At 55.4% G+C, this 24,356-nt stretch overlaps 8 protein-coding genes across 8 annotated transcripts; 6 read left to right on the top strand and 2 right to left on the bottom strand.

Moving 5' to 3' along the window:
* Positions 1-736: 736 nt before the first annotated feature.
* On the top strand, positions 737-2,329 carry B0T26DRAFT_649198 (P-loop containing nucleoside triphosphate hydrolase protein; the record flags this gene model as incomplete). Its single annotated transcript, XM_060438063.1, has 1 exon — positions 737-2,329. A coding segment is annotated over one exon (1,593 nt), but the record flags the coding sequence as incomplete, so codon positions are not given.
* On the top strand, positions 2,318-3,574 carry B0T26DRAFT_650735 (uncharacterized protein; the record flags this gene model as incomplete). The annotated part of the gene is made up of 1 exon (XM_060438209.1): positions 2,318-3,574. One exon carries the CDS (start codon positions 2,318-2,320, stop codon positions 3,572-3,574), a length of 1,257 nt encoding a protein of 418 aa, XP_060293796.1.
* A 551-nt stretch (positions 3,575-4,125) lies between these two features.
* Positions 4,126-5,888, top strand: B0T26DRAFT_752706 (cytochrome P450; the record flags this gene model as incomplete). Its single annotated transcript, XM_060445557.1, has 4 exons — positions 4,126-4,200; positions 4,265-4,374; positions 4,452-5,448; positions 5,538-5,888. 4 exons carry the CDS (start codon positions 4,126-4,128, stop codon positions 5,886-5,888), a joined length of 1,533 nt encoding a protein of 510 aa, XP_060293795.1.
* A 445-nt stretch (positions 5,889-6,333) lies between these two features.
* Positions 6,334-7,376, top strand: B0T26DRAFT_752705 (uncharacterized protein; the record flags this gene model as incomplete). Its single annotated transcript, XM_060445556.1, has 6 exons — positions 6,334-6,364; positions 6,425-6,543; positions 6,652-6,717; positions 6,799-6,942; positions 7,024-7,104; positions 7,194-7,376. The coding sequence occupies 6 exons, from the start codon at positions 6,334-6,336 to the stop codon at positions 7,374-7,376; spliced, it is 624 nt and encodes a 207-aa protein (XP_060293794.1).
* A 1,749-nt stretch (positions 7,377-9,125) lies between these two features.
* Positions 9,126-11,113, top strand: B0T26DRAFT_714411 (uncharacterized protein). The gene is made up of 2 exons (XM_060442188.1): positions 9,126-9,629; positions 9,724-11,113. Exons 1-2 carry the CDS (start codon positions 9,585-9,587, stop codon positions 10,864-10,866), a joined length of 1,188 nt encoding a protein of 395 aa, XP_060293793.1. The 5' UTR covers positions 9,126-9,584; the 3' UTR covers positions 10,867-11,113.
* A 3,558-nt stretch (positions 11,114-14,671) lies between these two features.
* B0T26DRAFT_649029 (common central domain of tyrosinase-domain-containing protein) lies at positions 14,672-17,489 on the top strand (the record flags this gene model as incomplete). The annotated part of the gene is made up of 6 exons (XM_060438052.1): positions 14,672-15,320; positions 15,387-15,518; positions 15,579-15,904; positions 15,986-16,371; positions 16,456-16,962; positions 17,024-17,489. 6 exons carry the CDS (start codon positions 14,672-14,674, stop codon positions 17,487-17,489), a joined length of 2,466 nt encoding a protein of 821 aa, XP_060293792.1.
* A 958-nt stretch (positions 17,490-18,447) lies between these two features.
* On the bottom strand, positions 18,448-19,438 carry B0T26DRAFT_676926 (uncharacterized protein; the record flags this gene model as incomplete). Its single annotated transcript, XM_060440032.1, has 3 exons — positions 18,448-18,602; positions 18,692-18,936; positions 19,326-19,438. 3 exons carry the CDS (start codon positions 19,436-19,438, stop codon positions 18,448-18,450), a joined length of 513 nt encoding a protein of 170 aa, XP_060293791.1.
* A 4,021-nt stretch (positions 19,439-23,459) lies between these two features.
* Positions 23,460-24,356, bottom strand: B0T26DRAFT_629172 (uncharacterized protein; the record flags this gene model as incomplete). Its single annotated transcript, XM_060436245.1, has 2 exons — positions 23,460-23,661; positions 23,725-24,356. Coding segments are annotated over 2 exons (834 nt in total), but the record flags the coding sequence as incomplete, so codon positions are not given.

Here is a 24,356-nt window from a genome sequence, read left to right as displayed (position 1 = left end):
ATGACCAAGGCCCATACCACTTGGTGTCTGGCCGTCCCAGGCAAGCACCTGCCCAGCCGTCCCACGCGCCTGTCTGCACTGCGCACTGCACACTGCATACGTGGATCTTGCTTGACCCGAGATCGCATCGCATCGCATTTTTTTCTTCTTTCTTCTCTCGTTTTTCCATGAACCTGTCCTGCTCCTGGTCGCGCTTTGCCGCGGAGACTTCGGTGGGGGCCTGGTGGATCTGTAATTGCCGACAACAAATATCCTTCCGTCCCGACCGCCGGCCAACATGGACGACCCCTTCTCGCCGAGCTTTGGGACGACCAATCTGTTGAGGCTCACCGAAGGCGCCCTCCTCTCTCTCGACTGGCTCAACCACTCGCCTGAACCCAAGGGGACCGAACTCGTCAACCAGCTCAAAGACGTTCAAAATGCCGCCTCAGAACTCGACGACATGGCCATGCGCGGCCGCAGGAGACGAGGGGCCGTCGCCACGGCCCCGCAAGCCGACCTTCTGTATCTTCACAAACTCTGGCGCAGCGTCGCTGCTGTCACGCAGGAGTGCTCGTACGCCATCGAGAGCCTTCAGTCCCATCTAAAGGACCTTACCCACGACAGAGACGCGAAAAACGGCTACCGCCAGGTCCACAGAGAGGTCCTCGGCCACAGGGCCTGGTACGAAGACACCTTTCTCGTCCTGAAGCTCCACGCAGAGACTCTCCACACCCTCATCTCCGCCATCGAGCTGATGCAGCACAAGGACGAGGTCGATGACAACGGCAACCTCTCCAACAACTCGGAGGCGCAGACCCTGTCGTCGGAGCTCACCTATCAAATTGCCGCGCTCGGCCCCAAGCTGCAGGCCTACAACGGCCAGGGCGTGACCGACTTGCGCAACGCTGTCGCCGACGCCACGGGCGTGTCATTCCACGTGCCTGTCTCGCTAAACAAGCATTTTGTCGTGCGCAGATCCGTCCAGTCCTTCTACACCGGCCGCGAGCAGCAGATGTCCAAGATCACGGCTGCCTTTGAGCAGCCACTCTCCCAAACCCAGAGACGGTTCGTCGTCTACGGCCTGGGAGGCTCGGGCAAGACGGAGCTGGCGCTCAAGTACGCCCAAGACAACGCGCAAAAGTTCTGGGGCGTCTTCTTCGTTGACGCCAGCACCCGCAAGAGCGCGGCAGGGAGCTACGCGGAAATTGCAAAGATCGGAGGGGTCGACCACAACGAAAAGGCGGCCCAACACTGGCTTGCAACCAGGAGCGTTCCCTGGCTTTTAGTCGTCGATAACGCTGACAGCGAGACGGCCCTGGACGACTTGCTGCCCTCTGGCACCAAAGGCTGCATCCTTGTCACGTCTCGGAACCCGGCTCATAAGTCGTACGGCACTTCTGGAGAGAGGTTTCTCGAACTCAAGGACATGAACGTCGAGGAAGCAAATGAGCTCATCCTCAAGGTTGCCGAGGAGCCCAGGCCGTGGGACACGTCAGTCCAGGATACCGCAAGCGCCATCTGCACCGCTCTCGGATACTTGCCCCTGGCTATAGTCCACGCGGGCAAAGCTGTTCTCCACAATCTTTGTTCGTGGAACGGCTACCTTGAGTACTACGAGAGAAGCATCAAGCTCATTCGCCGACAGTGGCACAGTCGCCGCGACCGGAGCTCGTCGAGAAATCGCCGCCGCAGACAAGAGGACGACGCCAGCATGAACGTCTTCTCCACGTATGAAATCCTCTACAGAAATCTTGAGCTGCGTCAAGACGAGGAGGACCACAAGGATGCCGTACAATTGCTGCAAGTGTTTTCCTTCTTTCACTGTCATGATATCCGGCTTGACACTTTAATTTCTGCCGCGGTCGGCCCCACCAAGGAAGCCAAGGCGCGTCAAAAGTCGCCTCAAAGCCAGGAGGACGAGGAAGCGTCACGGAGGCTGGCAGCGAGAAAGGGGTCCCTGTCCAGCTGGCTTACTACACAAGCGTACCGGGTGTACAAGTTTCTCGAAACCCCCCCGCCACTGCCCGATGTCTTGAAGAACACGGACAATCTTGACGACGAGGATTTTGAGGCCAACGTCGGGGACCGCCTGCGTGCCGCCATGAGAGTGTTGATCAGTATGTCGCTCGTCGCTCGGCAGGACCGGCTGGAGGAGCGGTACTCGATTCACCCGCTGGTGCACAGATGGATCAGGGAGCGGCCGCAGATTTCCACGTCGGAACAGGCGCTCTGGTGTCAGATGGCGACGACCGTTCTGGCTCGCAGCATCCCCCTGCCCCCTCTCGGCGGCTCAGACGATGAACTGAGCAAGCGCCTCAAGCTTCTCCCTCACATCATGCACGTCCGGCGCTGGCAAAGCATCATTCAAGACACCCTCAAGGAAAACCAGCGTCTCAGAAAGTCTTGGTGGCCCGTGGCTGAGATGCAATTTGGGCCGTTGCAAGCCCAAGAAGCCGGACGCTTCAGCCGCGTATACTCCGAGTGCGGTTTGTTCAAGGAAGCCTCGCAGCTTCAATGGCAGATCCGCAATTTTCTCGTCAGCCGCTTGGGTGAAGAAAACATGCTCACCCTCCAAGTAACCATGTTTCTCTCCGGCACGCTGTGGCAGCTGACTCAGTCTAACCAAGCCACGGAGCTGCTGCGTCGCGTCTACAACACCTATCACGACGGGCTCGGCCCGGACCATCCCAAGACGTTGGAGGTCACGGACAAGCTTGGGTTGAGCATCTGGCTTCAAGGCCGCTTCAGCGAGGCGCTCGCTCTGCACGTCAAGGCCATTGACGGTATGAAGAGGGTGCATGGTGACCTGCACGTCGGGACGCTGACGGCCATCAACAACGCCGGCCGCGTCCACCGCCGGCTTCTCGACTTTGATAAGTCGGCGGAACTACACGTGCACGCACTAGAGGGACTACGGAAGCTGCATGGCAACGACACGAGCCAATTGGCCCTTGAATTCATCGAAGACCTCTGTCTCAGCCGCATGATGGGCTATGGTCACACCGACAAGCTTATCCTGCAGGACTGCCACGACAAGATGGAATACGTGCTGGACCATCGCAAGCGACTGCTCGGCAAGGAGCAGCCGTACACGCTACTAGCCATGTGCCACCTCGGCAGGATCAAGTCTGCAATGGGCCGCCACGACGAAGCCATGCGGATGATGAAGCTCGCGCTCGACATCGCTGAGCGCAACCTCGACGAGGCACACATTGGGCTGCTGGCGGGCAAGACGTACTACGCGCAATCGCTCGCCCATGCAGGGCGACTCACCGAGGCCGAGACGATTCTTCGGTCCGTCGCGGAGAAGAAGAAGTACCAGGAGACGACGGGCGAAGACGGCGAGCATCCCGACCGTATCTTGACCCTGTGGTATCTGGTGCGATGTCTGGAGAAGCAGGACAAATATGAAGAGGCGCTGGAGATATGCCACGCCCTCGAGCAGATCCTGTTGGTGATTGGCGGCCATAATCTAGGGTCCAAGCACAAGTTTGCTGGTATCCTGAGGGACGGTAAAGCTCGACTCACGGAGAAGATGCATGGGAGCACAAAGGTCTGGGACGTAGATAACATGCTGTTGTGGGAGATATAAAGCGGGACGGTAGGAGTAGTGGGTTGTATTGCCTTTTGGGTTTGGAGGTTAAGGTGCATGGCATGGATTGATACCAGGTTTGATGGAGTTATGATTGCGTAATGGGAGTAATGGGAGTAATGGGCGTGATGGGATATTAGCTTCAGGGCTAGAGCACATGATGGAAGGGTAGCAGGACAGGGTAGTCGTTGAGACAAGATGTTGAAGCTCAGGGTTGTGGGTCGTTTTTTGGATTTGGATTTACTCCTCCGCGCAGAGAAATGCCCACCCACAGCCTCACGATGCCAAGCTCGACAAGCAAAGATAGTGGCATCCGTAGAGGATCTTTGCTCCCTTCGCGGACTCCGCGGATACGATTAGGATGAGCAGTTGGCGCTACGCGCAGCGCTTACCTCAATGAGCCGCCCAATCCCAATGTCGATCTGGACTAGCCTCTTTGGAGCGTGCTGACTGCTGACCGCCCAGCGTCCAACCTCTCTCGAGCACTCACGTTGGCTGTCAGACGACCTTCCACAGCATTCAACCCGCCCATACCAACAACGAGACCAAAGATGGATTTCCACCTGCAAACCCTCTGGTCAGAGGTGGCCAAGCCGCAGTCGCTGGCCACGCTGTTTCTTGGAGCCGTAAGTCCGGCTGGTGGCCGAATTCCAAAAAACGCCCCTAGCCCCAATCTAACCCGGCCTGCAGACCTTACTCTGCGCAGCCAGAGCTGCCTACCTCGTGTACTTCCACCCGCTCTCCAAGTTCCCCGGCCCGCGGCTCGCCGCTGTGTCCGACCTTTGGTACGGCTACCACTGGTGAGTCAACCCGGAGCCCCCGCAGCCCCCATCCTGCGCAAGCTGCAACACGGTCCTGACCCGTAACACCAACCCAGGCTCAGCGGGAGGTACCCGTGGGCCGTCGAGGATGCGCTGCGCCAGTACGGCGACGTGGTGCGCATTGCGCCCAACGAGCTCGTCTTCGTGACCCCGCAGGCCATCGCCGACATCTACGGGCCGCACGACAAGGGCCTCGAGGCGTGGGTCAAGACTGACTTCAATAACATGGGCAAGGGCCTGGGCGGCATCTTGTGGGAAGAGGACCCGGTGCGCCACCGCGCCGTCGCCCGCCAGCTGCACCCGGCCTTCAGCAGCCGCAACGTGCGGGCCCTAGAGCCGCTCGTCCACCGGCACATGGACTACTTTGTGGCGCGCATGGCGGAGCTGGGGGGTGTCGCCGCCGGCGTCGACGTCGCGCGGTGGATCAACTGGCTGGCCATGGACCTAGCGGGCGCCATGTCGTTGAGCGAAGACCTAGGCCAGCAGCGCGCGATGCGCAACGACGCGCGCCTCGACATGCTGCTAGCCTTCAACGCCTTCGCCACGGCCATGCAAGTCTTTAAGCGCTTCGGCCCCGTGCTGCGCCAGCTGCAGTACCTGCTAGCACCGGCGTCCAAGCTGCTGCTGTTTGCGCGCACCGAAGCCACGACGCGGCGCCAGGTGCGCCAGCGCATCGCCGACCGCGGCGCCAAGACAGACCACGCCGACTTCTTCGAGTTCCTGCTCCCCGCCGCGGCCCCGGCGCCCACCGACACCACGCACCTCGCCGCCGTCGCCGTGCAGCTGACCTTTGCCGAGTTCGGGCCCATGTCCGACTGGTTCTACAGCGCGCTGGTCCACCTGCTGGCCGAGCCGGCGTGCCACGCGGCCCTGGTGCGCGAGGTGCGCGCCGCGTTCGCGCGCAGCGCCGACATCGTGGCCACGGCCGTCGCCCCGCTGCCGTACCTGCACGCCTGCCTCAAGGAATCGCTGCGCTTGTTCAACAGCAACAGCACCGGGCTGCCGCGCATCAGCCCCGGCGCCGTCGTCGACGGCCATTTCGTTCCCAAGGGGGTATGTTCACACACGTCCACGCGCTCAGTCTGCCGTCGTTCCTAATCGCCACGCAATTTTGCTGACCTTGCGACCAACACCGCGACTAGGCCCACGTGCAGACGAGCGTGTTCGCCAGCTTCCGCAGCGCGCGCTACTTCCACGAGCCTCTGGCATTCCGGCCGCAGCGGTGGCTGGCGCCGGGCCACGCGTTGCACGAGGCGCGGTTCGCCGCCGACGACGCCAGTGGCTTCGTGCCCTTCAGCCTCGGCCCGCGCATGTGCATGGGCCGCGAGCTGGCCTGGATGCAGGGCAAGCTGTTCCTCGCCAAGGTGCTCTGGGCGTTCGACGTTGCCCTGGGGTCTGGACAGCGCGTCGACGGCTTGGATGCCGCGCTGCGGCATTACGGGTTCCTCGTCAAGCCGGAGGTGAAGGTCAGGTTCACGCCAGTTGAGAGGTGAGGTTGGCGGATGATGGTCTGGGGGCTTTCGGAGCCGAGAGGGGGCCTGGTTGGATGTCATCATGTAGGTAGGTCCCTAGGTAACTGGTAATTGGGGACGGGTGGATGCAAGGATGAGCACTTGGCTGGACCAAAAACCGGGAATATCATCTTGCAAGTTTCAAGTATTAGATGCTCGTCGTCCCTATTAGGTGTCCACTTGCAGATCTTGCGGCTTTGCCAGGCTGGTACTAACATCTCTACGGATAATTGCAATAGCAACAAGCCCACCTGACCTTGGTGGCCGGGGAAGAGGGGTGCGCCTGAGAGGAGCATGTGTGGCCGTTTCTTTCGTCCTGCCCTAACCCGCGAGGTGTCCCAAGTCGTCTGCTAGAACCAGCAGACGGCCCTGTACGGACGGAAAGAGAGTCAAATTACCCACCATCTACAATATCCACCTCGTGGCCATGATTGCCACGCTCGGCAGAGCGCTGTTTGGTGAGCCTCACATGACTTGGACTAGACCTTACCGTGAAGTGGGCTGATAGAATTTGGCAGGCTTGGACATTAGCTCCATGTCGGCCATCGTGGTGACCAAGCAGTGCCTCGAATTCTTCGACAACCTGTCGGGGGTGTTCCAGGGGGCCATTGGGTCTGCGCTGGCGGCGGGGTCCGTGGTGGGCTCGGCGTTTGCGGGCCCGCTATCGGACAGGATCAGGCGGCGGGACGCCATCTTTTCGCGTGCCTGTTCTGGCTGGTCGGCACGGCCGTGCAGTGTCTGCTAGAACTACGGGCAGCTGATCGCGGGGCGCGTGCTCAACAGCTTCACCGTCGGCGTCCCGTCGTCGCAGGTGCCCGTGTACCTGGCCGAGATCGCAAAGGCCGAGAAGCGCGGCTAGCTCGTCATCACCCAGCAGCTGGCCAACATCTAGGCCGGTGGCAACATCGACGACCCGCTAGTCGCGGCCGAGTGGGAGGAGATCGTCACGGTGCTGCGCGCCGAGCGCGAGGCTGGCCGCGGGTGGCGCAAGTTTTTCAAAAACGGTATGTGGCGGCGCACCATGGCCGGCATGCCGGTGTAGGCATGGCAGGCATGTTGCTCTCCCATGAACCTACCGGCTACTGCGTGCACTCTGCTAACTCGATGCGACGGACAGCAACTCTCCGGCGCAAACGTCATCGTATACTACCTCACGTACATTGCGCAGATGGCGGGCCTGACGGGCGATGTGGCCCTGGTGACGTCGGGCATCTAGTACGCCGTCTTCATCATCTTCGGCGTGCTGTGCGTTGCCGCGGCGGCCTGGTTCTGGATCTTTATCTCGAGACGTGCGGCAAGACGCTCGAGGAGACCGAGGTGCTCTTCTCCAACGAAGGCCCCAAGCCGTGGACCACCAAGGACGAGCCGCGCCTTGCGGCCAGGATCAAGGAGGTCGTCGCGAGGAAGATGGGCCACGAGGAGCACGAATTAAGCGAGATACAGATCGTGCCGGAGACAGAAAAGGTCTGATTTGTTCTGGCCGATAACCAGAATTGTAGTGAGGTGTCCATAATACAGGGGGGAGGCTCGATACCTGGAATTTCTGTCAGTTTAGCCGAGGGACAGCAGAGTGACTGGGCTTTATGAGCAAATGATGCGTCGGAAATAGACTGTAGTTTTTGACTTTGTTAATTGCGGAGCACTCGAACAAAGATACCAACGAGCAAACCCAAAGAGCGACATAAATTGGGGTGTTTATGCGAAGCTCCCTGCCGTCCCGTAATAGAATCAGGGATCCTGCGGCCTGCGCAACGTACAGAGTTATGAATCGACCCAGCGTAAACACCAAACTATTAGAGCGGGGAATTTTGCTCGAGTCTGAGTCTAAGCAAGTCGTATCTAACGCATAGGTTCGTAGTTTAGATCCTTCTAGCATAGGTGAACTTGAGGGCCGTAGTTCGAATAGGGATGGGAAAAGTCATAAGCAAACCAGCATGACGCATCATCAGATGATATCACGTGACTCAAACGTCTTCCAAATGTTTACACTTGCAAACATGGGCCATGGTCTGTCTGTCATACCATACGATGTCGGACTGCACGTGCGACTTCTCGCTGTCGCGAACTTGTGCGACGCAAGTCAGCGCGCCCAGGGACCGATGACCGCAGGCTCGCAAGCTCGCTCGCAGCTTGCAACGGCCCGGCCCGCCGCCAAGAGCACATCTTGGGCGATCCTGCGATGATCAAATCTCCAGAAACAGCTACCCGGGGCGGGCGCCATTTAAGTCGGTGCGCGAGTATTGCAATGCAGGCAGCAAGACGGGGTTTCGATCGTCGCCTGTGTTTCACGTGGAACCAACTGCTCGGATTTCTCACTTCAGCGCCAAGCGCTCCAAAAAAGGATTCCAGGCACCCTCCGAGATTGCCCAGAGTCCGTGCATTTTCTCAAGTTGAGAGACGAGAAGATGCCAACGTCAGCCACAGGCTTGACGTCAGACGGCACGGCAGTTGACTGAGTGCATTGGTGGCGGCTGGCGTGCGACTGGTGTGCGGCGCTTGAGCAACGGCGATCAGGCCTTGTCGTGCCCCAGGGCGCACCGTCGCACGATTTGGCGACTTGCTGACCTAGAATTTTGCTGGCGCCGAACAAAACGTGCTCTGGGGAACTTCCTAGGCTCCCTCGCGACGCGCAATCAGGTAGTTTGTTCCTGTTGGCAAGCGCGCTGGTTCGGCAGTGCAAAGTTCCTTCCAGCCCATTTAAAGTTCCAAATAAAGTGTGCACGCGGGCCGCAAGAAGGCTCTTGATGCGGAAGTGTGTCGGTGCCAGGTGGAGTCGATTCGGAGCCCGTGGTTGCCGCCGCGTCGCCCTGTGGGGAAGGGGTGCTGTGGCGCAGGAAATGGCGCACGTTGCCCCTTCCGGCACTGGACGGTGAGTGAATCGGTTTGAATGGTGGGTGGGATCGGCGCTGGGCCCCGCTCACCACGGCCTGAAACTCAACGTGGATGCGACCTGGCGCGGACGACTGAGTCGCCGAGAACTTGCTGCAGGCTGCAGAGACTCACCCGCCCAATTGACTGAGAGTTTTGGGGGCGTAAGATTGCCGTCTGTCGCGCAGCCGTGCAACTAGCTCAAGTGCTTAGCGGGGGGAACTTTGGGGCCTTTGGCCACTTGGGGGCCTCTTTCACCCCGCTTTTCGCTGCCCTGCAAGCGCTGCACCGCCTTTCATCAGTGTCGTTAGTGGCGCGGAGTCTTGTAGTCCCGACTCTCTGGAAAGGGCAGCGTATCACAGGTCTTGGCCGCCACGCCGTGTGCAGCCAGACAACCGCTATCGGCTTGTGATTGCGGCCAGTGAATGGAACAAATAGCACAGGGTGCGCCTTTGTCCAACAACAAGGGCATTGAAGAGTACCCAGGATTTGCTTCGTGCAGATTCGCCCACAAATACTTTTTCGTCCGATTTCCCGCCAAGCCCTGATCGTCATCCTGGCATTGAGACAAAGGTGAAACAAAGCTCTCGCCTCAGCAAAAAGCAAGCGCCACCTAATCACAAAGCGATCTAGATCGCCTTTTTGACCTTTTCACTCCTAAATAACCTTTAAGAGCTTCGCCGCGCCATTCTCCGCGCGGGCGCCGATTGTGAATTCGCACCACCCCCACCTCGAGCTCCAAATACAACCGCAAACGCCGTATCATTCACATTTCACCGGCATTAACAGTGAACATCGTCATCCACAAAAATGGACGGCAAATCTGTCTCCTCCCGTTTGCGTGAGCTCGTCAAAGTAAGTTTAGTGTGCCGACCTCCCCATTTCACGCAGTCCATCTCACCCCGTCTCAAACTGTTCGAGATGGCTGACTTGCATTTCACCTCATCAGTTCCTCGCCACAGTGCAAGGTGACCTCTCCAATGTCACAGGGCCACCGTCACTGCTGGCCCCGTCGTCGGTCGTCGAGGCTGGGCAGTGCTGGGCGGAGCGGCCGGCCGTGTTCGCCGCGCCGGCGCTCGAGCCCGACGTCGAGAAGCGCTCCCTGCTCGTGCTCAAGTGGTTCCTGACGTCGCTGCGGAGCCAGCTCTACGTGGCCGGCGCGCCGGGCATCAGCATCCGCAAGCCGCTCAACGCCTTCCTCGGCGAGCTGTTCCTAGCCTCGTGGACCGACGCCGAGGCCAAGGCGTCGACCAGCATCGTGGCCGAGCAGGTCAGCCACCACCCGCCCATCACGGCCATGCACGTGGCCGACAAGGGCAACGGCATCCGCGCCGACGGCTACGCCCGCGTCGAGATGACCTTCAACGGCAGCGTCAACATCCGCCAGGTCGGCCACGCTGTGCTGCACATCGACCGCTACGACGAGGACTACCTGGTCCCCCTGCCCGACGTCAAGGTTCGTGGCTTCCTCTCGGGTTGCATGTACCCCGAGATCACGGGCACCTACACCATCGCGGCGAGCTCGGGCTTCGTCGCCGAGGTGCGCTTCTCGGGCGAGGGCCTGATCCGCGGCAAGCGCAACGCCTTCGAGGCGCGCGTGTTCCGCAAGGACGACGCTGCTAAGCGCAGCATCTACGAGGTGTCGGGCATATGGAGCGACGGGTGGACGGCCAAGGACGCGCGCACGGGCGAAGTGATGGAGAAGTACGTCGTCGACGCGCCCGAGAACGCCACCGCGCCCATGTCCGTCGACCCCGTCGACGCGCAGGACCCCTGGGAGTCGCGCCGCGCCTGGGGCGGCGTGCTCAGCGGCATGGCCGCCGGCGACATGCGCACCGTGCTGGCCGAGAAGACGCGCATCGAGCAGGCCCAGCGGCAGATGCGGGCCTGCGAGGCCGCCACGGGACATGTCTGGCGCCCGCTGCTGTTCCGCAGCCTCGCCCCCGAAGACCACGCCGTGTTCCATACTCTAAGCGAGGGCATTCCGGTGCAGCTCAACTCGGACAAGACGAATGGCGTGTGGCGCATTGAAGACGGGTGTGTCGACAGCGTGCAGCGGCCGTTTAGGGGCGAGCTGACGCCGCTCGGTTGAGTGTGAAGGGGGGCTTTTTTTTCTGTCTATCATTTAGGTTTGCCCATTTGATCATTTAGCAAGGCGTTGGAGGTCTGGACATTTACCACCGCTAGATTAGACCACGGTTGCATGACTCGGCGTCATCACTAGCATTGCATATTGCATATTTGCATTTTATATTGCATTAATTAGCAAAAAATAGTGCAAATTAATGAACCTGGAGCTATCTTGTCATCGCCTCGGGGAACTCGACCTCGCTAGCTACCTATATAGTCTCACCGGACAACACTTTTTTCCAGGTCCGTATTAGTTGGAAGACCTGAGCAGGGGTGGGGCATATTGACTATCCCCCTGGGCCGGGGTGGGTCAAAGGATGTTGTGATGGTCGCGTACACTTCAAGGAGGGAGTCACGTGAATCACACGTGATACCTGTCGAAGCCCGCCGAGCAGGAGTGAGGAGCAGTGAGGAGCAGTGAGGAGCAATGGGGAGCAATGGGACCGGCTGAGGACCAGAAAGACGCAATCAGTGGATGGGAAGGTCTATCTCCTGCTTAGGGACGGACAGGCTCTCAAGCTGGGCGTATCCCTTCGACCGCGAACGTGCAACAGTGACAAATCGACAGGGGTTTTCGGCCAATCAGACCACCTTTTGGAAAGGTACATGAGTTTACTGGTAAATTTAGCTGTGAAATAAGTACCAGCATAACCCTGCTGTACATAATGCTACATCACACTGGCGGCAGCCCTTCCTCGTCATTTTGCGCTGCGCATTTCCCGATACTTCCCCAAAAGCCTGGCTCTTGTGACGGGCTCCTTTCGAGCAAATGACGCAGCGTAAGAGCTTGCCGCGATGTACGAATTCATGCTGCTCAACGGGAATAGTTTTATCCCGGTTGTCCAACGGTGTGCCAGCCCGAGCCTGCTTCCGCGTCTTGACTTGTAGCCCAAAGGTCCCAATTAGCTGTTCAGAAAGCAGCTGCCGCCATTCTAGATGACTGGTGGCACGATCCCAGTCGGGCTCCCCTTGGTCTTGTAAAATGAAGGTATTCACCGTAACGACGTTTAGTAGGTAATCCCACGCGAGGGCCTGCCATCCGCTCCGCCGAATCGACCGCCCCGAGGCGTAATACGCCCTCATCTGATCCCCAACGTCAACGCCGTTCATTTAATGATTATACTCGTCGATGAAACTCGGGATCGGCAATTCTTTCCGGGCGTCGGCCCCGAATACCTTGCGGGCAGCCCGTCCAGCAGTAGATGAAGCATTCGGGCGGCGTCGGTTGCGATGACGTAACTGGTGCCGTCGTGTACGGTCGAGAGCGCAAGAACGGCAGCATTATCTTTCCACGCAAACTGGTTAACCTAAAACACGGGGACCTTATTAGGCAAATTATAAAGAAGCCGGAGAGAAGCCGGAAAGAAGCTAGAGAGAAGCTAGAAAGAAGAGATACCCGTCCATCGGCTGTAGGGATGATTCTGAGTTCCCCCCACGGAAGATCTTCCATTTCGGACGCCTTAAGTGCTACGAGGGCTGCGTGAATACCGCTATTTGTACGGCAGGTGCCCGTAGCACCAAATCTTTGACGAAGGACTCGTAGCAAGTTTGGAGTTGGAAAGAGGTTATCTGGGAATACGTGATATCTAGCTTTTTGTAGCAGTCAATAAGGTAATAACCACGGCTTGGGTCGGATTGAGGCCTTTATCTTCTAAAGGAACAACCTGTGTGACGGGGATAACGGCTGCTGTAGCTAAAAATGTATGTAGGAGGCTTCTCCTTTTTTTCTCGGTCAATTTGACGTACCGCGCTAGCTACAGGGGTGGTGTGGGGCCCAAGATGTCACTGTTGCACGTTCGCGGTCGAAGGGATAAAACGAATCACTAGTTCACCGAGACTTAGGTGCGAGCCAGAGATTAGTGCTGCCCGGCTATACTTACCATAGCTAAAACTAAAACTAGATATCGGACACTAACAAATAACAGAGATTTCTCCAACACGGGGCTCTACTTATGTTGCCGACGATGTGCCAGGAAACGGACTTGTAATAAGTTCAATCCTTAAACTAAGATAGGTAGTGTAGACAACTAATTAAATCTTGGGAACGTCACGGAAGGATAATTTGTTGCGGGGCTTAGCCCTGGTTGAACGCTTGGGCCACCAGCCCGCACCTGGGTTCTCGCCCACACATTTAGTACGGGGATTAGCCCCCCCTAGAGTAGCCTGCCAATGCACTTTCTACACATTTTGTCACCACAACATTATTGATACCATTATCTGCCCCGCAGGCATTATGAATCCATACTGGTGTGTGACACAGGGCAATATTGCTGCAACGGGGAACTCCCGACACATTGCAGACCCCTGGGGCAAAGATACGCCATGGAAATAGCCCACTCGCCAAATAATCTTTTCCTTGGCCTCAAGGTCCTTGGCCCCTCTCAATCTGGTTCCGTGAACCACAACCCCGTGATTCCCAAATACTTCCAATAGCTGGCGCCGTATGTCTCCGATCATATGTCTCCGAATTTGTCATGCTTCCGGGCCAAGGCAGCCTTGGCCAAGCCTTGGTTCTCGTGGCGAATTCAAAGAAATCGAGCGGGCACGAATAGGGCTGGCATCCGGGTCTGTGTCAGCTTGCTTGACACGCAGCCATTGAAATGGCGGCTGCGAGCGGGCACGAATAGGGGCTCGCATCCGGGTCTGCGTCAGCTTGCTTGACACGCGGCCATTGGACACACCGCCTTTGTCGAGAAGAGCTGCTGCTGCGCGGAGTGTGGCATAGTCGTACGATCACTGCCGAAGCCATAGTTCTAGATTGTGGTTTCCATGCATTTCCGGCGGGGAAGGCTCTATCGCCATGAGGAGAATAGGTCGACGGAGATATGTACAGGCTCTGAGGTACGTACCTAGGTAGGCAGTTAGAGCTACTTCAAGGGGTTACTTCAAGGGGCAGTCTGATCACCCACCTACTCTGTTCCCTTGCATCCCAAACAGCCTGACAGAACAATAACCTCGAAACTCCACTCCCCAGGAGCCAAGTGTGTGCTAGCATCTATCCTCCATCCTTCATTTTCCATCCCAAATCCTCCAAACTCTTTGGGAAATGTCGTTCACCTTTCTCCCCAACACGGCTGTTGCGGCCAGCGTGGCCAGCAAGGACAAGATCTACACCTATGCTCAGACTTACCATCGTGAACTCGTGGAGATCGAGGGCGGACTCGCCGGTAGCGCCGAGACCTACGATGTGGCGGGCAACTGGACTGTGATTTCCATCACTAGCGCTACTGGGCACGCCCCTGCCAAGCGATTCACGCCTTTGGCGGCCGTCAACTTTGACCAGCAGGTGATTCCTCACCGTTAAGGATGCCAGATATGCCCGGCCCAGTTCATGCTAACAGAGTATCAGAAGCGTTATGTGTTCTACGTCGACGACGAAAACTACCTCTGCGATATCTATGCCTCCGCCAACGGTACCTGGAGCCAGGGAAAGCTACGCCAGAAGGCCTGGAAGTGCGCTGCCTACTCAAAGCTCGCTGCCATCAAGGTGACCAACAGAGAGGGTGAACACTTCGTGTGCGTATACTTCCAAGATACGGCCGAGACGGGGGACATTAAGGTGGTCCACCACGGTCGTTCCTTTGGCTGGGAGAAGGGACCTGCGCCCATCGACGATCCACCTCTCTACGGCACCTCTCTTTCCGTCGTCCCTGCTCAGCCTGGAATCGAAGTCAAACCGCAAGACGATGATACTGCCCGCATTCGACCCCCCGTCTTCTTCCAGTACGACAATCTCAACCTTGGCTCGTCTCAGGACGAAGGAGCTGATGGTATTGCCACTCCGCTCCACCCTTCCTCTTTCCCCGTCATCCCCCGTGACTGACAAGCATGGGAATCCAGATTACGCCACCTATGTGATTACCGACAATCACGCCGCTCTATCAGCGCATGCTTCCATCGCCGCCGTCGATGACGGGAACAGCTTCTGGTGCTTCTCCACAACAGACTCTAACCAGGTCTATCGTCTCCGCGTCGATAAACAGGGCGTTGTGGCCCAACCACAGCTGGTACCCCTAGATGTCACTCCGGTTCCTAGTTCGCCTCTTGCTGCCGTGCTAGTCAAGGACGCAGCGGCCAAGGAAAGAATCGTGATCTTTTATCTCTTGCACTACGATAACGTCAAGCGAACAACGCACGAGACCAACGTGTTCGCTACCACGCTAACGGCGACAACGTCCCCTGCAGCGGACACGTGGTCCCTCTCGGGCCAAGTCTGCCTGGCGCCGAGCTACTACGCCATCACTGGCATCAAGACAGGCGTCACCACCACTACAGTGCCCCTGCGCCTCGAGGCCGACGCCTGGTACCTCAGCAGCACGACTGAGCACAGACTCCAGAGAAGCCTGTTCCTGCATGCGCTCAGACGCCTACAGAAGAGAGACCCCAGCAAGAAGCTCTCCTTCTTCCAGATCGGGGGTACGTGTTCCCGAACTCAATTCACCCGCGTCTTTGTTGCTGACTGGGTGGTGCGCCTGAATGTAGGAATCCATGGAATGCCCTACAAACCATGGGACGAAGATACCAAACCTGCCACACCCAATGAGGGTTACTGCACCCACGACAGCCTACTCTTCCCGTGCTGGCACCGCCCCTATATGATGCTCTTCGAGGCGAGTCTAACCGAGAAGTCCAACTTTGATCTACCTTGGCTGACGAGAAGGAATAATTAGCAAGTGCTGCATGAGATCATGATCAAAGAACTCATTCCCCAGTTGCCCAAGGACGAGCGAAAGGACTGGACCGACGCTGCCAATACCTGGCGCTTGCCCTACTGGGACTGGGCGGAGAAGAAGACCCGCGCCGGCAACGACGACCCTATCTACGACGTTCCATTGATCACACAGGATCCGAGGATCGCAGTCATCAACCTCAAAGACCCCAAAGGCGCAGATTCGGAATATTACGTCGACAACCCGATGTACAAGTTCACCATGCCACACAAGAAGGCCATGGGGGAGTATGGGGTCCATGACATCAAAGAAGGCAAGGTGGACATTCCGGTACGTGGCTAAAATAGCGGTGCCGTCTTTCGAAAACAACATACTAGGCTAACCAAAGACCAAACACCCCAGTTCTCCAAGTCCAAGGGCACATCACGAAGCGACACCTTCCCGACTAGCCCGATCTCGCAGGAGTGGCTGGAAACCTGGATCATCGGCAAAGTAAACAACACGGTGGTGGCTACATCGCTCAAGGACCATTCGTGGTATGGTAAGAATATGAAGGACACGGACAAAGTGCCCATCGCTGAGATGGTGTACCGTCTTTATGATCCGAACTACATCTCCACCTTCACCCAGTTCGCCACGACCAAGTTCCACAGCAAGGACGCACCGGCTACGTGGCTGAACCTAGAGTACATCCATAACAACATCCACAACTGGACGGGCGGGTTCGACAAGTACATCGGCCACATGACCGAGGTGCCTGTGGCCGGGTTCGATCCCATCTTCTACATGCACCATGCGTACGTATCATGTCCCATCTCGCACCCCCTTATTGACAAGCCCGGAGAAAGATACACTGACTCTGCAATCGGGAGCTTCTACAGGAATGTCGATCGCCAGTTTGCCATCTGGCAGGCAATCAACCAGAAGAACACCGACAGCAACTGGTTCCAGAAGCCGTCGGAGCAGCTCCCGGACGACGGGACCTGGAGCATCAAGGCGGGCGCGACCGACACGCCCGTGACCCCGTTGGCTCCGTTCCACAAGGACACGGAAGGAAACTACTTCACCTCCAATGACATCCGCAACTGGTTGGACTGGGGCTACTCGTACCCCGAGTTGCAGCCTTGGCTGGACAAGTACAAGAAGGACGGCAAGTTCGACGTCGACCTGTACATTGACGACATCAAGAAGCAGCTCAAGACGCTCTATAGTCCGCACGAGGATGATGATGATGATGATGAAAACACGGAGACGGACGAGACAGACACGGAGACCTCGCAAGCGTTGGCCGCAAGGATGCTTGTCCGCAGCCCGGGAGGTGGAGCACCTGCCCGGCGGCAGCGGAAGAAATGGTCAAAGGATATCATTGTCAACATCACCTACGACCGGTACGTCCAGGGCTTCAAAGTGGAAGAGAAGGAGTAAGACTGCTAACAGAGAGATCCGCAGGTTCGCGTTCGGCGGCGCCCCGTACATTCTCCACCTATTCATCGGCGACAAATCCGTCCTGGACGGCTACACGGACCGTCTCGAAGAGCACCAGCAGCACGTCGGCCTCGTGTGCACGTTCACCAGCGCCGCGCCCGCCGGCGGCGAGGCCGACTCAGAGGGTGACGGCTGCGGAGCTTGCAAGAAGAAGTCGGCCGAGGGCACAAAGTCGCGCGCCCAGGTGCCCATCACGGGCGCAATGATGGCGCGTATTCCCCCCCGCGGCAGCAACCATGGCGAGCTCGAGATCTCCCATGGCATCTACCCCTTCCCCGCACAGGAGCTAGAGAAGCCTCGCGTCGAGGACTATCTCGAGGAGTATCTACATTGGAGAGTGCGATCGGTGTGTATATCTGGATTCCTGTTCATGTCTTTTGCTTCTTTGTCTCTCCTTTTTTTCTTTTCTTCTGTTTCTTTTTGGTATTAACTGCGGAGCTAACCATTCCTGGGGACTAAACAGCTTGACGGAACGGACATCCCTGCCTCTGACTTCATCAAGGTGGCGGTCTACCACCGTGATGCGCGATTCGACGTCGACTATGCTGCTAACCCGGCGCAATACTCCCTACTTCAGCGGGCTACCAATACGAAGGCGGGTGGCGACGGGTTCCCCTCGCATATCTGACGCAGAATGTAGGTAGGTAGGCAGGCAGGCAAAGCATTTCTTGCAAATTTCTTATGTTAGAGTTTGCGGTCCTTGAGGTTAAGTAGCTATGTAGGTAAGGTTCGGGAGGGTTGGAGAGGCGATGGGCCTTCAAAGGAGAAAGACAAGGTGGACTTGGACAATGGATTGCAAATTGCCCCAACAGAAATATGGATTCAAAATGCTCTGTCCGCAAGCGGCGAGCAGGCCCGAGTAGCCTCGACAATAGCTATAGATATATGCCGCCAATGGAAAGCCCCAGAGTGCTTAATTATCATGTGCGTTGTGCAGATGGCTGGTGATGGGATGGCCGTGTGTAGCGTGTTCTATAGCACGGCAGGGCAGTTGGTTGTAACCCACAACACAACGCCCCTGACAGGGGTATTTGTAGTGTCACATCCTTCCCTGAAAGAACTGCGGGCTCTCTAAACATATCGAAAGAAGACGAAAGGAAAAACGGTTTGACTTCAAGCATTGTAATTGGAGGACATTCCTTAAGCAGTGCCTCCTTACGTACACAAAATAGTACATGTAGAAGCCTTTTTAATTTATCTTCTTAGACATAATTTATTATATAGGGCTGGCCTCACTTGCCTAACCCTCTCTGAACATAGCGTAGGCGTACTTTCCACTCCTCCAGACTTCCTTCAATCAGCCAATGGGCCGAGACGGCTCGTAAAGGCATCACGGCCCCAACCGGCCGCGTTTCTTGCTTGCGGAGATATCTCAGTCCGCCGCGGGATTATCTCTGGAGAGCAGGACCACCCATCGGAGGGCTCGGTGAGAGTCCACCTTCCGTCGGCTCCGCACTGATACGTGCCCCGGAAACCGTGGCCGTATTCATCTGCACAGGCTTCATCTGTGAATCCCGTGGGGCCTTTCCGGTCGTCATTCGCCCTGTAAACACACTACAAGGGGATAGATACACCCTTGTAAGAATCCTTCCTATGCTTCTCTGTCGTCTGGAAGTGAGGGCGAGGACGTACATGGTTCGACATGACCTCCTCCGGATCTCGTGACAATAATCTCGGAGCTCGTGGTCCTGCTTTGTAGCGCCGTTGCTGCAACTGCACGTCCAGGGAAAGAATCCACTGACGCCAGTAGGTTAACAGCGTCCCACTCGGGGCGGGCCAGGCCAGCGGGCTTGCAAGTGTGCTTACTCGTAATCCGTGCCCGTGCCACGCGAATTTGGGGGATCGGCCGGAGCGCCGGCGATGCATCCCGCAAGCGTCTGTCGCGTTAGCGTGACGACGAGCAGAAGAGATCGCAACATGATTACCTTGGGCACCCAGTATCGGACGGCGATTCATTGTCAACTCCCTGGTCTTTCGTAGTGAAGCGTAATCAGGGCAGTCTTAAGTACCCGGTTTTCTCTACCGGTCCTTAACGTCGAGAAAGGCCTACTTGGACAATAACAGGCTAATGGGCGGAAAGGTTTCATTAACGGGGGAAGACCGGGGGACTGTAGATAAAGCGGGCTTGCTTGGACGCCCCATCGAGAACAGTGATCTGATTGGGGCGCAAGTGGCAACCCGAGATGGTGTCCCTCGAGACCCTCGAGACCCTCGCGGCAAATGTGAGCGGCTCTCAACGATTCTTTGGGTGGGGGGCTAATCTCACCGACACCCTCTGGCGCGGCTTGCCACCTCAGAGAGCCCGTGTATGATCCCTCCAAGTGCCAGGCCGCTGTCGAGCCCGCTGCAAGCAACCAGCAGCTTAGTACGCCTTTTCATTATTGGTGCCGACTAGTACAAGGACCTCTTGTTGGATTTTACATTCAGACCGAAAAAATATGAAGTGTTGTGTTCTATTTCTCCCCTCCTCTGGCTATGCCAGAGGTGCAGGTTTTATACATATGAGTGGTGGCGAGCGATGTGGCAATTTTGGCTCACATCAGCTGAATAATCTAGTATTTATCATCCACTAGAAGATTCCATATGGTGAATTCAACACACCCCCTCAGTCGACGGCCATCTTAGCTGTTGACTGAATAGCTTCGTGAATATCGATTTCTCCACCTTGGAACTCGTCTTCTAGAGCTTCCAAATCCTCGTCCGTTAAGCCCTTAAGTTTATCGTATCTGATTTTCAGTGCTTCTGATATATCCTCGACACCAATCTGTTCTCTGAATCGTAAGAAGTCGACTTCTGGAAGAGCTTTAGTGAGTCCGTCAGCCACCATTTGCTTAGTTGGTGCGTAGTTGATCCTAATCTGGCCTCTATCGACAGCTTCTCGAAGCCAGTGGTTGTGGATATCAACGTGTCGTAGTTTGGTTTGCAGTGTAGCGATTTCCTTGGTGACTAGACCGATTGTTTGGGTGTTATCACACCAGAGCTGAATTGCTTCGTCGTCAAGCTCTACTCCGATTTCCTTCACTAGCCGGTCCGCAAATAGCGCTTCCTTCGTAGCTTGGGCGAGTGCGAGAAGCTCTGCTTCCGTGGTTGACGTCGTGACTGTGTCTTGTTTGTTGGCTCGCCAGCCAATTGTACCGCCAAATAACTTCATAGCGTATCCTTGTGAACTTCGTCGATCGATGGTGTTGTCTGCAAATGAAGCATCACTCCATGTTGCCATGCCATCTTCACCCCCGAGCTTAAGCGCAAAATTGGCTGTGTCGAGTAGGTATTCGACTACCCGATTAGCTGCTTCATGATGTTGAGGACCGGGATTTAGATTAAATCTGGTAAGACGCGAGCAGGCGAAAGCAATGTCTGGCCGTGTGATTACGGCGGAATATAAGATGGTACCCGTTTTGCGTTGGTATTCGGTGATCTGGCTTCTCGTTGCCGTGCCTTCGAACGGTAATAGCTCAGCTGAGGTCATTGGAGTTCTTTTTCTTCTTCTGCTGGGTAGGTTGACGAAGCGGCTCATTTTGTTGATGTAGTCGGCTTGGGATAGCCAGATAATCCGCTTGGTTCGGTCTCGAATTATCGCAACTCCCAGAAACCATTGTAACTCGTCTCCTCCTTGTAGTGAATACTGTAATCGTAGGACGGCTGTTTCTGATTTGGCGACGTCCTCGTCTTCTTTCCGGTAGGCGACTACAATATCATCTACATAGAAGAAGATAATCACTCCTTCCTTTGTCCAGCAGCAGGGTTCGTGGGGAACTGGATCGAAGCCTTGGCGCCGCAATGTTGCTGTGAATTCCTTCTGCCACAGTAAGGGCGATTCCCTGAGCCCATAAAGCGCTTTCGTGAGCTTCAAAATCATGTTTTCTTCTGTATACCCTGGTGGTAGCCGCATGAATACGTCATATGGGAGCTTGGCGTGTACAAAGGCGTTCACAACGTCCCACTGGATTAATTCAAGGTCGAATCGTGCTGCTATTGCCATGAGCGTGCGGAATGACTTGCCGGCGAGGGTTGAGGCGTAGGTATTTTCTATTGTGGTCTTGGCTTGTTGATCTCCTCTAACGACGAGCCGTGCCTTGGCTTTAATCAAGTAACCGTGTTTGTCGAACTTGTAGGTAAATACCCACATACAGTCGAGGATATGTGTATTCTTTGCCAAGCTTTTGTGACACTTCTCGAATGACTTCATCTCGTGGTGGCTCTGCATATGGACTTCCATAGCCTTTGTAAACCAATCGCATAGAGCATGCTTTTTGAGCTCTTTGTAGCTACTTGGTGGCGGTGGAAGATCCTTTCTATGATGCTTTCCATTAGCAGAGGCTTGTATGATCGGGGTAGGTTTATTGGTTATCCTCTCGGCTTCGTAGCGAGCTAATTGCCGATGCCTTCTTGGCAATATACGGCGATAGTCAAGCTCTTTGCGTAAGGTGTGTTTGTCCACAGCCTGGCCGTCAATGGTTGCAACTTTGGCTGCATGGTGCCCTGCGGTAAACGCAGCTTGCCATACGGTGATAGAGCGAGTATTTGCTTCTATCGTATCATTATTGGCGCGTAAATGCTGCCGAATAATCCTGCTTTAGGATTCTTCCCTTGCTGAGGCATCCCACTAGCTTGGAGCTCTTCAAGCGTGAGTGAGGAAAAGGCTGCTTCAAGAAGCGCCGTTGGCGGTGGAGGAGTAATTACAGGTGTGAGTAGCAGATCTAGATTTGAAGAGTGGTATTGATCAGCTTCTTTCTGATCACCTACCCCCAAATCTGACGCCTCCTGCATTTCATCGTCCATATTGCCAGGTTCTTCACGATCTGACATCTTATCAAGATCGTGGAATTCTTCACGCTCTGATATTTTATCAAAGATTTGTTCATCACGATTCGACGTCATGTCATAATCGTGGAATTCTTCACGCTCTGATATTCTATCAAAGACTTGTTCATCACGATTTGACGTCATTCAAGGCTTTAGAGCGCATCAGCTCGTCATCGCACTCAATGGCTTTTATCTTCAAGCCGTACTGCCGTTCCATTGTATTCAGGAATAGGTTGATAGCGATTATGAGAGTAGGTGCTTTTCTTTCCGTGAGGTAGAGATCGTATACGTATCCACTCTTCCGCTCTGTAAATAGTATAACGGAATTGAAACCTCTATGACTGCGGTTGAGATCGAGGAAGTCGATAGCGAATCGTTCTCCCACGCCATGGGGTTCTGCTCGTAGTTCTCTGCGGATTTTGCGCTTTGCCTTCGCCTCTCCGCATGCAGGGCATTCATAGCTAGCTGGGCCACGTAATCTGGCTCCATTTGTTGATACTTGTAGGTGAGCGAGTGCTGTAGCGCCTGGATGTCCAAGACGGCCATGCCATAGCTTCCCGGTGCCATCACTCGGTGGTCGGCCGGTCCAGCTTGTTTTCCGATCCGTTTGGAAGGCTCCGTGTGAGTGGAATGCCGAGTGTGCTTCGAAAGGAACGTCTTCGATAACGAATTGTCCATATTGGTCAGATAGGTTGCATAGGACTGAGCCATCCTTCCTCCGAAGACAATTATTTGGTGGATTATTGTCCCAAAAGAAACCTTTCTTATGGAGCTGGCGTAGTGAGATCAAGTTACAAGCAAAACCTTCACAATAGGCTACATCTTTAAGTAGTAGCCTACTCGATCTATGCTTAGTCTTGATCTTAATCCTGACTTCTCCGTAGCCAAGAATCGGTACTTCTGTATCACCAGCGTAGACAAAATCTCCTGATGGAGCTGGTCTTAAGTTCCGAAACCTATTGGAATTGTTGAAGATGTGGATGGTGGTTCCGGAGTCCAGAATTCCAGAATTTCGAAGTGCATATGTGGTTGCACTGAGTGCCCCTTTTGATTGTAGGAAACGTTTCCTGGTTCGCTTATTGCGGATGGGTTTGGTAAGTGCTGTAAGGAGGGCTAATTCGGATTTGAAGATAGCGGCTAGTCATAACTTCTTGCGCCTTTCTTGAGCCTTTCTAACCTTTTCGGCTAGTTGCTTGTCGTGGTTGAGGATCTTTGCTACCCTGTCCTCGATCACGATGCTCTTGGTATCTTCGAACCAGTCTGGGATTTCTTCTTCAATTGTGTAGGTATAGTAGCATTTGTTGAGCTTGTGGCCGAATTGTAAGCATACTTCGCAACGGTCTCCCTCAGTTCTGGTCTTTTTGGGTGGTCGTGATGACAAGATATCTTCCGAATTGCTTTGTTGGTTTTGACGACCTTCCTTATCCTGGCGGCCACGCTTTTTGCCAGGTTTATCATCCTTTGAATTATCGGTATCTTTGCCGTGTAATGCCGGAAAGCCAGCTTCAACTCTTCCACGCTTTTGTTCCTTAATCTTTCCGCCGATCGCTGACTGCATACGAGCAGCTACTTGGTTGTGGGAGAATTTTCCATTGAGGATGTTTTCTTCCAGGGTTGCAAGCTCGCCTAGGGCCCAAGTCTTTCCATCTCTTATTTGCTTCAAGGCGACAGTAAGGTCATCATACCATGAGCTTGGCGTAGCAATCTGTGGTACCTTTTGTTCGATGCCTTCGCTAACTAGGTTTTGCCAGCGGGTAGTCCATTCTCCGAGCTTTCGTTCGAAAGTCTTGATTTGGCTGAGGTGGTCCGAATATTCAGATCTCAGGTCTTGGTTAATCTTCCTCTTGAATGGAAACCACTGTTCTTTAAGCGCTTGATATATATCGGGTATATCCTTTCCTTTGGTTATATGGCAATAGTTTGGACCGATACTCTTAAGGATCCAGTCATAGAGTTTCGACCTATGAGTGGTTTTGGCGTTGTAAGTACTTTTCTTTTCCTTGTACATCTCGAAATCGGATTTCCAATCTGTTTGGCCAATAGCGGTGAGGTCTGATAACTTTGTGATCTTTGGTGCATCGGGTTCGGGTTCCTCCTCTTCCTCCGAGTCACTTGCTTGTGGTGTATCGTCGTTTTCGTCGTCTGGGTTGTGATCACTAACTTCGATGTATGATCTTCTGGTAGTTCGCGATCTTGCGGACCTGGCTGCGGTTGCAGCGCGCGTTCGAGCAGCGCTTCTGTTGACGTTTTCGTCGTCGTTATCATTGTTGTTGTTGGAGCTTCGTACAGCTTGACGGAGCTGCTTCTTCTGATAGTCGTCGTATTGCGGTACTGCCGGTTCAGTTGGCCATGGCTTCCGCAGCTTGGGGTTTGGATGAACGTAGTTAAGAATTCCAGCATTTTCAGCCTTCTTTTCGTAGGCTTGTCTCCATTCATCCCAGTCGCTAGGCTTGTTGAATTTGGCGCCTTCATAGTCGGTATTTTTTGCCAT

The sequence above is a fragment of the Lasiosphaeria miniovina genome, assembly GCF_030549165.1.
Source record: "Lasiosphaeria miniovina strain SMH2392-1A chromosome Unknown B0T26scaffold_5, whole genome shotgun sequence".
NCBI classification, from domain to species: Eukaryota; Fungi; Ascomycota; class Sordariomycetes; order Sordariales; family Lasiosphaeriaceae; genus Lasiosphaeria; species Lasiosphaeria miniovina.
This window is presented reverse-complemented; position numbering and strand designations above follow the sequence as displayed.

Excerpts from the sequence above, each read along its gene's own strand:
- B0T26DRAFT_714411 (XM_060442188.1), top strand. The coding sequence starts at position 9,585 with ATGGACGGCAAATCTGTCTCCTCCCGTTTGCGTGAGCTCGTCAAA. Across the intron at positions 9,630-9,723 it reads GTTTGCGTGAGCTCGTCAAA|TTCCTCGCCACAGTGCAAGG; the intron begins GTAAGTTTAGTG and ends TCACCTCATCAG.